Genomic DNA, 12,231 nt, shown 5'->3' on the forward strand with positions numbered 1-12,231 from the left:
AAATTATTGTTTGTAATTATTGTGTGAAATTATTTTTAAACACCGTATCTAGCATTTTAGAAAACATAATTCACCACGGGTTTTAAATAAAATATTTGCCAAATAAAATAATGATTTGGATTTTAGGCGTTTATTTTTGTAAGGCATCCACAGGAGGTACTAAGCCCGGGGTCCTGATACTGGCACTCACATTTTCAAGATGGCAGCTTCCATCTCAGGATTATTAAAACCTTGGACACCAAGGTAATTATTATTTCATGAAGACACAACCAGTTTACATGTGTTGTTAGCTGTCTATTTTATTTAACTTTGCAATGCGACAATGTTCTTTGCATTTCAGAGTCAATGATGTACATAACGTGGTTGAAATAGCGAACTGGCTCTGGTGTTACATGTCTGCTCAGACGAATGTTAACTAATATCTGCAAATGTTGATCTGATAAAGTAATTGTTCTGCTTTTTTACTCACTGAGGTTTTCATTTACTCTTTTAAATTATTGATAATTCCATCACCCGATAACAAATTGGAGAAAAAAACAATTATTTTCATCATTGAATATTTTTCAGTATATGTAATCGTTCAGATTCTATACAATTATACTAACAGCTAAATACTAAGGTTACATTTTTACATTTATAAAAAAATCCGAAAGTAAAAAGTCCATAGTTGTCCAATTAACAATGATATAAAACTCGGAAAAGCAGCAAATATGAATAAATAAACTAATTTTCTGTTGATCAACTAATTATCTCAGGAGTTGTTATGAAATTGTATTTGATTAATAATAAAAAATTAAATATAAACAATTAAATATGTAAAATGCAATCCATAGAACTACAACTCACTTCTTTTTCAATTTAAAAGTATTTGTTATCAATGAATATATTTCAAGCGTGTTCTCCAAATGCCAAACATATTGTAAAAAGGAATAAAAATCAGCACAAAAATGTTTCAAATGACCTGCTCTTTCTGAAAGCAACAGTCCAAATCTTAAATAAATTGAATATACTCACATTTAAAACAACAAGAAAACCATCAAATGTCTTAATTTGACAGCCAGTGAAACTATCTTTGACACTTGCAGAATTGTTGAACAACTCATCAATTACATTTTTCAGTTTCAGTGCTGATTTTTATTTGGATCCCCTGTTCTTACACCCACACAATCTGTGATGTATTTGTAAAAGGTTTTTCTTTCTTGTGTCCTTTGTTTGCAGAGTGTTCCTGGTGAGATGGAGCAGATACAACCCTTACTATCTTGAGCCGGAGGTCAGGAAGGAGGCCTACATCAAACCAGAGGCAGAGCTGAGCGCCGAGGAGAAGGAGCAGCGGGAACTCAAATCGCTCCGACCCATCAAGGCAGCGACCAATGATGTCACCAGCTCTGTGTTCAACGACCCCGTCATCAGGTACCACAGACAGACATGACATGTCTGCTCTCTTTTATGTGATAAAGTCAGAGCTGAGAGTTCATGTCAGGTCATCACTTTTGTGTTTTCTTTCCAGTAAATTCGTTGGCATGATGATGTTGGATGGAAACAAGATTTTGGCCAATGAGATCATAGCAAAGGTAAGAAAGCTAGCAAAGTGGAGCTCAATGATCTGCTGTTGGTTTTATAGCATACGATTTACATGAATGTGTCTCTCTGCTTCCAGACGCTGGAGAACATTAAGAGGAAACAGGTGGATAAATACCACAAAGCTCCTGAGGGGACGAAGGAAGAAATCGAGTGTAACCCCTACGCCATTTTTCACCAGGCTCTGGAGAACTGTAAGCCTGTCGTTGGGCTGGCCAGCATTCAGAAAGGCGGAAAGTTCTACCAGGCAAGTGATGAAGCTGATCATCATCATCATTTACATACAATACTCAGGGGTACTGAGAACATCTGCTCTCATGGAAGGAGCTTATTTAATCTTTCTGCACAAGTAAAACTATTAAAAAATATATATTTTCACTGCTGCCTTTTGAGGTGAGTAAACAAAAAAAATGTATTACAGACATGTCATCTATGAATTGCAACAATCATATCTCCTTACAGTTTCACAACCTAATGGTTATACTTTTTTGTGCAAAAGTCAATCCTAGAATGCAACGAGGAGCTTTAAGATTAAACATAAAGCAGCTACAATAAGTCAACTATCTGAAGATTAGTTCAAATATCCACATTTTTAACTATAATCTTTGTCTCTAGGTGCCAATCCCTCTTTCTGATGATCGGCGTCGCCACCTTGCCATGAAATGGATAATCACAGAGTGCAGGGAAAGCAAACACAGACGCACGCTCATGTATGAAAAACTGTCCCAGGAGCTGCTGGCAGCGTTCGTGAGGGAGGGGAACGTCATCAAGAAGAAGCTGGCGATGCACAAGATGGCCGAGGCCAACAGAGCCTACGCTCACTACCGCTGGGCTTAGAAAGGAGCTTTAAAGACTGAAATGTTGCTTCAGACTGAGACTGGACACACGTGCGGAGGATTCAGTGACACATCATGTCGATTCTGTAAATAGTGAACAACGGGAAAATCCTTTGGTAAAGAAGTGCTGTATTAAAGGGGAACATGGAAACAACTTTTTTATTGAGAAGTGGAATTGTGTACAATCGTGCTCTGTTGTACTTTTAATTAACACAAAACACACAATTAAGGAAAACTTCAAGATTTATTTGAACAAATCATTTGAAATGTACAACCCAGCCATCAAACATGGGATTGAGTAATGTAAAAATGTTGCAACAGCGTAATAACATTTATCAACAGATATTGCAGTCAGTAATGTTCCCTGTCGTTACGGGACGAGTGATTCCTAATTTCGGATTTACATCATTAAACATTTCTTTGCCCGAAATGGAAGCTGCCAATTTGAAAAATAAAGTACAAAAATGTCCAAAATCCTGACCATAGCTGGGCTTTTACATTCTTCTCCAACATTGGCATACAATTTAAGAATATTCAATCTTATATTAAGCTTTCGTTATTTACACGTAATTACAGGTAGAGATTTTTCAAAGAGATGTAACATTTGGGCCATGAGTGAGTTTGTCTTCCTCTCCCTAAAGCCGTCTCTTAGTTTCAACAAAGACAACAGACTGATGAGAAGCTGAGCTCGGCTACATGCTGTGTGTAGCCGCTGCTGCTGGTCCTGAATTCAAAAGGAAAAATGCTTCCGTTAGCTTTAGGCTCATAACTGATATCGTGTGAATGGAGGATAAATACCTTATTCGATGCTGCAATGGTGAAAGTAACCAAGCACATTTAGTGCAATTTGTGAAGGGAATATTACTCTTTTACTGCACTACCTTTATTTAATAACTTAAGTTATGAGCTATTGTGCCGACGCAGATTCATATTAAATACATTGTTTGATTTTGATACACCTGATGCATCGATTGGGAGAAATTCAGAAGCTAACCTGCAGTCTATAAAGTACATTTAAATGAGCCCTGACAGCTGATCAGATCATTAGAATGCAATATGACATTTATGAAAATGGAAATGGGTCCTTCAGCATAATGAATACTTTAAGGTGGTTTTGCTCGTTTTATTTTTAGAGCATGATCAAAGTACTTCCTTCACCACGGTCCTCGGATGAAGAGCTTTGGATGAAGCTGCACTGCTGTATTGGCACAAGTCGTTTTACAACTAAAGCTTATGAATCCAGAGATGAAATGAATGTCTGATTGATTTATCTGTAGAAACAGTTTCAATTTAAACTGTGAGCAATATCTTGGTATTTTAGTTCAGCTGTAACAAAATAAAAAACAGAAGGTCCCTGACTTAAGACTCAACGCTTCATCTAAAAAATGTCCTCACTTAATGAGGCAGTAACAGTAGTCCTACAGACACATTAGGTTGAAAAATCCTCAGAACTGCATTTCAAACTATTACTAAAATATAAATCCTACACTCATATTCAACTGAATTCAAAAATATTGATTTTCACTTAAATCTGGTCACAACAACAAACTGTAAAGCAAAAAAACCAAGTCAGCCTACACCTGACTGGAATGTCAAGTCCTTTGGATTTGGTAAAAAAAAAGGGTGGACTTTAAATAGGAATGCCTGCAAGATCAATAAAAAAAAACATTTAAAAAAATGCTCAAACCTTAAAACAAAGTGAACCTGAATGTGACAAAACCTCGTAACTTAACGTCAACGCCTTCTGAACTATTGCACATTCCACCTCCACCTCCACGGCACCATGTCTCGGAAAAAAGGATCAAACGCAGGGAACAATCCAGCGAAATAAAAAAGGTATTTTTACACGTTGTGATCCGCCTTCTTACCAAAAGAATATCCGTGTCAGCCTGGAATACACGGCTGTTCTTCATGAATCTGCTGGTTTAATGATCAGTGTTGACTGAGGACAGGTATCCGGGGTCCTAGTCAGCGATCTCACTGTAGTAGTACTTGTGGGCGGTGCCGCTGAGCAGCCACCCCCCCGCCCTGAACTCCAGGATCTCCAGCAGCAGCAGGCGGGCCATGGAGGTGAGCCCCTCCTGCAGCAGGAAGCCGTCCCGCAGCAGGTAGAACACCTCGTTCATCCGCGGGCCGTTCACCTTCTCCAGCTGCTCCCCGATGCGGTGCAGCTGCAGCACCAGGCAGTCCACCTGCAAGGGGGGGGGGGGGGGAGGTCAGTGACTTATCAATGAGAGGAATGTTTCTAGATGTGTTCCATCTCAAAACGTTTGTAACACATGTTTCTGTCCCTGGAGAAAGATCCCTCCTCCTTTGTTCTTTCAGTGTTTATTTTCATCCCCCCAAATGAAAAGGGTTTGTTTAGAAAGTTCTTCCTATAACCAAGTGAGGGCCCAAAAGACAGAGGGTTTTGTGAACTGTACAGATTGTAAAGCACCCTGACCCTGGGGTTGTTTTTTATATTGCTATATACATAAATAATCTACTGGACTTTTGAAAGCTGGCTGTCAAATGTTTATACTTATTGATGTGTTACAGTGGCAAACTATATTTTCCAGAGCAGTTTTTCTCAACCTTTTTTGTGTCAAGGAGCCGATCTTAATACCAATTTAGGTCACAGACCCCCATTTGATCAGATTTTGCCTCAGAATAAAAATAATGAAAATATAGTTTTAAGTTAAGAGAAAAAAAATCTTAACTATTTAAATACATCAAACTAAAAGTGGAAATAACTTCAGATTCTTCCTCACCTCCTCCTCATTCATAAGAGCATCTGGTTGGGACAGTCTGATCAGACAGTCGTACACAGGATGGACCAGAGCCACCATCGGCATGTTGTTCACCTGGATGTCAGTAGAGGTAAAAGGTTAAGTTCTCTTTTTCAAGGTAACATTGTTGAGTTCTTCAAAAATAATTACTCTTTCACACAAGTGAAAAACTAGCAGTGTGAGTGAAACCATAAAAAGGTGACCTGTGTGAAATGACAATAGCCATTATCAAGGAAGAAACCTGAGTCTCTGTGAAGTGGAGCAACACCTTCAAGGCTCACCACTGATATATTAAAACACTTCTATTACTGCATGTACAAGCAAGAGGAGCAATAGGATAAGCACATGTACCGTGTATCTGATACATAAAGCACAAGAAGTAATCAAAGATATCCGATGCTTTGATCTGTACTTATTCATCAATGCCACACTATCGTGGAGTTTAAGACAATATGTCAACACGATGAAGTTTGACATTCCTTCCAACTTACTTTGAGGTAGTCGAAGATGTTACAGATGAACGTGACTAAGCACACCCACTCCTGCAGCGAGCGCGCCCTGGTCTCCTCGCGGCTCTTGAACTCCTGCTGCAGGCGGTTCAACAAGCTCCTTCTGAACACGTTTCCGTTGTTCTGCTTGGCCTCGGCCTGCACCAAAAGGGACCCGAGAGAGAGGACAGTTAGTAGGTGAAGAATGGACAAAAAGTCAGGAAACAAAGCGGTGTAGGTAAGCTGGCTTAAGCCTCCCTGTTGCTGCAGTGTAAACTACCCGTTAGGCATTAATAAGGTAAGAGGATTAACAATCAATCAGATGTTTAAGCCCTGCTCTGGTTCCTTAAATCCCTCTGTCTCACTGGTGCTCAGTGTCTTGATCAAAGAAACAAATGAAGACAACAGACTGCAAACAGTACGGACCTGCACAATGGTGTAGCAGATGCGTCCGGCTTCTTTGCTGAAAACCTGGTCCTTCAAAGACTGATCCACGAGGATATCAGAAACCTTCTCCAGGTTCACAGAACTTGGATCTGAAAGAAACCAAAAGATATACATTTTAAATGTCTTTTATTGACACAGTGAATATTGATTAGGTGTCAATACAATGCTAATGCAGGAAAAGTTATGGAAATAATTAAAGATGTTTGCAATATTGAACTGATGTAGAAATGTTTTATGTTAGTAATAAGAGGACATGCTAACCTTTCAAGGCTGTTTTCAGCAACATCTGTGTGTCCATGTCTAAAGACTGGATCCTGTATTCTTCAGTAGAGTTCTCCATTGTAAATGGTGGCACCCAAAATCCACCTGAGAGCTGTAACTCTGTAAAAATACATCAGAAAATACCTGTTATTAAAACATTTTATACGGGTTTAAAATTTATATTTGTTGTTTTCAAAAGAAATGCATGGTTTTCTCACATAATAAACGTTGTCCTCCAACACTGTGGGCACAATATGCATTACAGACAAAGACTGCAGAACAATTTGAGGGACAACAATAACCGCGAAATCCTGTACTGTCATCAAACCGGCTGCAGCCCCCACAGCTCATTCACTGAGGCACAGCAGGGATTACATGCCCAAACTCGGGTCACACAACAGGTCACCAATACCCTTAAACAACATATTTAACTCAATAACAAAGTCCTCTTTTAAAATGTGAGGTATTAATACCATAAATTAGCCACGTATCATTCACAAGTAACTTTGGCTAGTGTTGCATGTAAGTTAATATTAGCTAAACGCCAATTTGGGTAATGTAACTTGGGTTTATCGATATGATACCGATAGTAAATGCAGCGTTAACACAGTTTTGCTGACTTGTTGTAATCTCATTCATTTCCAAATAGTGTTAACTAATATTAAACTGGTTAGTTTGTGTCCTTTTGTCGAAATGCAGAGACACATCGTTTATGTTAAAACGAGTTAGCGTCAAGTTACTTAACCTACATTTACGTTACACCCACCCGCCAGAGGAAAGAAACCGGTTATCGTTAACTACAAATCAAGAAGACAGAAATGCCGCATCAATTGCTTACATTTCAAAAATAGCATGTTGATAAATTACCTACAATTGACGCCAATTCTTTGCATCTAACCTGGTCATAGCACTTGGGTAGATGTTCCTCAACGCAGCCTCACAAAGATTAAGTACCACGACAAGAGAAGTGCCTGCCTCCCTTCACCTCGCCAGAAAAAAAACCGCAAACACAGAATGAACGTGGTAGATTTGTGTCTGTATATTTCAAGCAGTAACACCCCTATTTTGTAGGCACGGTGCTTGTTCTGCGTGATTTGGATATTTTATTTTAAACATTTTCATTGTAAATGCTATATCTACCTTCAAGTTCACGCTAATGGAATCATGACTACATGGGTTTATCTGGTGGTTTATGCAAGCACATCTTGTTTAAGGTAGGCAGTCACTCGTCTTGTCCCGATAATTCATCTTTGAAAGGTGGAGTCCTCTGTATCCTGACCCGGAAGTAATGCTAGCAGTGCTAGTAGTGGCGTGAAATAGGAACTGTGTTCGTGCCATTTTAATGTTTGACAGTTCAGAACTGTAGCGGTAGATGTATCCATGAAGAAGTTTTACTGAAAGGTAAGTGTCTGTCTGCATTTCTCACCACTGGAGCTCTCTACAAAGTGAAGAGCTGCTCAGTTGTTGTTAGCTTAACGTAGCTAGCCCAAGGTCCCACTGCATGTCCTCTACATGCTGCCACTATATTGTCCTCATTGATGCATGATGTTCAGAGATTTATTTTATAGTCATGACAGCTTGATTTTCTTTAGATATTGTTTTTTTTAAAACGATAGTTTAGGTTTGACCACAGTATCTAAAAAGTCCATCAAGAAAGATGTGCCCCAGACTTCTGCTCAGACTCCTAATAGCAATATGAAATGACCAAGTTGTTCATCTTGTGTTATGTTTATAGTCTTTTTGATTACAAGACACCACACTATCAATACGAGCCAGATCCATAGATGCTTTAAACAATCAAGACATCAATGAAGACTTTTTTGAATAATTCAGATTTCTCTGTCTGCAGTGTTAGCTGGAATCTGACAGTGGAGACATGGTGGGCTACGACCCCCGGGCTCAGGGCTCAGGTCTCTCCCCAGAGGAGGCCGCCCTGGCTGGGTCAGCTGCTGGGATGGTCACCCGGGCCCTCATCAGCCCCTTGGATGTGCTCAAGATCAGATTTCAGGTAATGATCTGTACATGTACAACCAGGTGCTGACAGAAAAGACCTCCGTGATGAAGATATTTAAATCATAGAAAATACAGGCTCTGTAGCTCTTTATCTTCTTCCCATTACATTTCAGTAGCTGAGCGATCAGGGAAAATAAAGTTGTGAAAATGTGTTTTTGAATCCCTATTTCTTTCCCCACAGCTTCAGATTGAGCGTGTGTCTTCCCCCAAGGGGAAGTACCAGGGATTATTTCAAGCGACCCGCTGCATTTACTCAGAGGAGGGGGTCTCTGCGTTCTGGAAGGGCCACGTCCCTGCTCAGCTCCTCTCCATCTGCTTCGGAGCCGTGCAGGTAGAGACTGTGAACCTTTGCAAACTATCTTTATCACATGATTTCCTGTTTCCAAACAAACTATTTGATTTATGTGTTTGCAGTTTGCCAGTTTTGAGCTTCTGACGGAGGCGGTCCACAACTCGACGCTGTATGACAGCCAGACGGCAGGAGTTCACTTCCTGTGCGGGGGTCTTGCTGCCTGCTCTGCCACAGTGGTCTGCCAGCCTCTGGACATACTGCGCACACGCTTTGCAGCTCAGGGACAAACCAAGGTGGAACTTTAAACTGCTGATGTACACGTAACTAGATCAGCATGTAGCTACGGAACATCTGACAGAGAATAATCCAATACTCTGTGAATTCACAGCCTCAGAAACTGACCTAGACAGTATTTAATGGCCTAGTTTTAATTAACCAAAACATTTCATATATTCTCTTGCTCCTATTCCCCTTCTAGGTCTGAATAATATATTGTTTTATAATCATCATTGCAAGGTGAATGAACTATAATCACATTGTGAGAAAAATGCAATACTGCACTCAGGGATTTTCAACATTTGGAAGTTAAATAAAATAAGTGATATTGACAATATCATAAGGAACGATTGCAAGTTACTTCTGTGAATTACTTACACAAAAAGGATAAAGCTGGCGCCCCATTGGCCAGTATTTAGCCGGTGGACCCTGCAGACCTTCATTGTCATGCTTCATCTGTCTTCTCAGGTGTACAGGAACCTGCGTCACGCTGTGTTCACCATGTGGCGCTCAGAGGGAGTGCTGTCATTTTACCGCGGACTATCTCCAACACTGCTGGCGGTGTTTCCGTACGCAGGGCTACAGTTCTTCTTCTACAATGTCTTTAAGAAACTGTTGCCTCCTCCAACCACAGCTGGAGACTCAGCAGGTCAGTGGGGATAATGGCATGTATCACACCACATTACACCACATTCATGAAATGCTCACAGCCTGAATTTGATAACGTTTACCTCCAAGGGAAGGGACTCCTGGGAAGCCTGGTCTGTGGGAGTGGAGCTGGAATGATCAGCAAAACCCTCACATACCCATTTGACCTCTTCAAGAAGAGACTGCAGGTGGGCGGCTTCGAAGCAGCCAGAGCGCACTTTGGACAGGTAAGCTCTTCTGCCGCAGGTTTGAGGAAACAGGGTTTTTATTGTAAAAGAAAACTGAATCCAAAATGTAAATAGCTGTAAAATGTTTATTTCCTTTTAAAACAATACCCAAAGAAGTCACGGAAAAGATTCTTGCCTGGTTAAGAAAAAAAAAACACTTGGTTTCACCCTGTGTTGCATAATGACAATAAATGGTCTTCGGGTCCTTGAAAAACGAAATCACAATAATTGTAAATTAATTTCAGTTTTGGCTATCATTTATATTTCTCCCAAAGAAAAGGAGACTGCATAATTTCCGTATACTTTCATGACATTGAACCACAGAAACTGAACACACCGGGCGTTCCAGCAGAGGGCGCTATGTCGCGATTGCTTCACAATTTAACCCCATTGTTTCATATGCATTCTCGTTTTTGCAGAAGTAAAGAACAAGAACATAATTTAAGTAATGAGTTCAGCACAGGTCCAATATGACCCAGCAGGGGTCGGGATGTAAATGCAGGTGACAATTTTCTTAATAGTTAAATAGTGACAGTAGAGTGCTCAAGTTCATTCCCAAATCAGACAATGTAAACATAAGGCTACACAGTTCGGCAACGACTTATTTTGCATATATGTAGCTGCATAGTTCACCTGTTCCTGACAAAAACACACCAAAACTGATGTAAAGCCCATTTTATAACAAACTGACGCTAGATTAAAACAGTATTTGAAAACCAACTTAAACTATAATGACATTGAAAAGTCAAATCTAAACAATATCCAAGCACTCAATTAAAATTCAAAACCATTACCTTGATTTGAGGTAGATATTTGGGGTCTGATTTGTATTGTGTCATGTCCCTCCCGTGCAGGTGCGCAGTTACAGAGGCCTGGTGGACTGCGCGGTGCAAATAGCCAAAGATGAGGGTGTCCGAGGATTCTTCAAAGGCCTCTCTCCGAGCCTGGTGAAGGCCGCGCTGTCTACAGGCTTCACCTTTTTCTGGTATGAAGTTTTCCTCATCGCCATGCACAGCCTCAAGCAGAGACAGAGAACAAACGGCTCCCCCAGAGGCCTCGAGGAAAGATAGAGACAGGAGAGACGGCTCAATCCCGCACATCAGAAAAACACTGCTACCTTCTTCATTCTCACTTATATTTATTAACTGGGTCGGTTTTCAGTGGTGGTTTACATCTCATTTATTTATTTCTGTTCTGTCATTACACCGTGAGATGGACAAACATTGTTTTTTTTCATATGTATTTCATATTTGACTGGGTTTCTGAGGGGTATGGACGCTTGCTTTTAGATATGTATCGTTATAACAAGTGCTCACTTTAAGCTCTCATTCATAACTCTGCCATTGTTGACATTTTAATGGCGTTAACTCATTACATTGCAAATGGGGTGTTCACCAACATTTGTTTTGATAGTGTTTTCATGTGTAATATTTATTTCATTATGCACTGGGTTAAGCGGATACCCTGTGGACTGCTATTCAAGAGTTCAGTTTGTTTGTCCTGCTGAGTTAAACTCCTCAACGTTGTTATCTCTGTATGTCTGTCTAGAATTATTTTTCTAATTAAAGTTTTTCATAAAATCTGAGCAGTCTGTTTGTTGACAAGAATGAATGTGTGAATCACTGATGACAGCCCATGGATCAATGCTGCCGTGTTTGCTTACCAGACAAACTATAAGATAAACCTTTATCAATCCCCGTGGGGAAATTCAGTAGCTTAACAGCAACAGGGTAAGAATGAAAAACAGGACAGCACAGATTCATACAATTAAGGATAAAATCAAACATAAAAAAAACGAAATATATATACCATATAACGGGCCTGGACTTAATCACACAACTACATTTAGACTTGTTTTAAAATCCTTTCTCATTGGATAAACATTACATTTGTAAACTACAATCATACTGTAGCTATTTGTTTAGGAATTGAACCTTAAGTGCAGGACTTTCATTTAGCAAATACAAAAACAGATATTGAAGGGTTGACTCTTGCTGCCTAGATGTTTGATAAATAATCATCAGTAATGTGGATTTCATTAATGTTAATGTCAGGTACAACAGTTCAGAAAGTGAGGCAACTTTACTGTTAAACAACCTTTAGAAGCAAGAAAATAAAATGTGTGGAAGATATTTGGTTTACGTCCCATGAGCACTTTGCATAAATTCAATGATTGTTAACACCTTTGGCTTCTGACTAACTTCAGGTTACGAATGTGTGTATAGTGGTTATTTTTTTATTTGCAAATAAAGGGTAATAATGACTCCCCACACGATGATGGATTACAACAGGATTGCATTTTAATATAATGTACTGAATACAAAACCCATCAACAGTATGACATAAAAACAAGAATACATTTGAAATGAATAAAGCTGCAAAATAACACAGAAACCA

At 39.6% G+C, this 12,231-nt stretch overlaps 4 protein-coding genes across 9 annotated transcripts in view; 2 read left to right on the forward strand and 2 right to left on the reverse strand.

Moving 5' to 3' along the window:
• Window positions 1–11,414, forward strand: part of slc25a19 (solute carrier family 25 member 19) — a 38,918-nt gene extending 27,504 nt beyond the window's left edge. The window contains exons 1-7 of one of the 2 annotated variants that reach the window (XM_079645868.1): window positions 7,622–7,779; window positions 8,228–8,386; window positions 8,573–8,722; window positions 8,806–8,976; window positions 9,428–9,608; window positions 9,698–9,834; window positions 10,689–11,414. In XM_079645868.1, the coding sequence (XP_079501994.1) occupies window positions 8,255–8,386; window positions 8,573–8,722; window positions 8,806–8,976; window positions 9,428–9,608; window positions 9,698–9,834; window positions 10,689–10,904 (987 nt within the window). In that variant the 5' untranslated portion in view covers window positions 7,622–7,779; window positions 8,228–8,254 and the 3' untranslated portion in view covers window positions 10,905–11,414. Of the gene's footprint in view, window positions 1–7,621; window positions 7,780–8,225; window positions 8,387–8,572; window positions 8,723–8,805; window positions 8,977–9,427; window positions 9,609–9,697; window positions 9,835–10,688 lie in introns of those variants that run through there. The other variant, XM_079645869.1, reaches the window with a different exon arrangement.
• mrps7 (mitochondrial ribosomal protein S7) lies at window positions 116–2,894 on the forward strand. The gene is made up of 5 exons (XM_079645870.1): window positions 116–243; window positions 1,219–1,410; window positions 1,508–1,571; window positions 1,658–1,825; window positions 2,194–2,894. The coding sequence occupies exons 1-5, from the start codon at window positions 200–202 to the stop codon at window positions 2,413–2,415; spliced, it is 690 nt and encodes a 229-aa protein (XP_079501996.1). The 5' UTR covers window positions 116–199; the 3' UTR covers window positions 2,416–2,894.
• On the reverse strand, window positions 2,640–7,416 carry mif4gdb (MIF4G domain containing b). 5 transcript variants are annotated; one of them, XM_079645873.1, is made up of 6 exons: window positions 7,277–7,416; window positions 6,379–6,498; window positions 6,097–6,206; window positions 5,674–5,829; window positions 5,165–5,257; window positions 2,640–4,606 (listed from the first exon to the last, which is right to left on the reverse strand). In XM_079645873.1, exons 2-6 carry the CDS (start codon window positions 6,455–6,457, stop codon window positions 4,379–4,381), a joined length of 666 nt encoding a protein of 221 aa, XP_079501999.1. In that variant the 5' UTR covers window positions 6,458–6,498; window positions 7,277–7,416; the 3' UTR covers window positions 2,640–4,378. The 5 variants fall into 5 exon arrangements, with proteins under 5 accessions (XP_079501999.1, XP_079501998.1, XP_079501997.1 ...); XM_079645872.1 differs by having other exon boundaries at window positions 7,250–7,316; XM_079645871.1 differs by having other exon boundaries at window positions 7,246–7,309.
• Window positions 11,415–12,112: 698 nt separating the features above from the next.
• pitpnc1a (phosphatidylinositol transfer protein cytoplasmic 1a) overlaps window positions 12,113–12,231 on the reverse strand; it is a 39,420-nt gene continuing 39,301 nt past the window's right edge. The window contains exon 9 of the mRNA XM_079645781.1: window positions 12,113–12,231. This exon is cut by the window's right edge and continues 1,091 nt beyond it. The gene's annotated coding sequence lies outside the window, so the exon portion shown is untranslated.

Source organism: Notothenia rossii, assembly GCF_949606895.1.
Source record: "Notothenia rossii genome assembly, chromosome: 8".
NCBI lineage: Eukaryota > Metazoa > Chordata > Actinopteri > Perciformes > Nototheniidae > Notothenia > Notothenia rossii.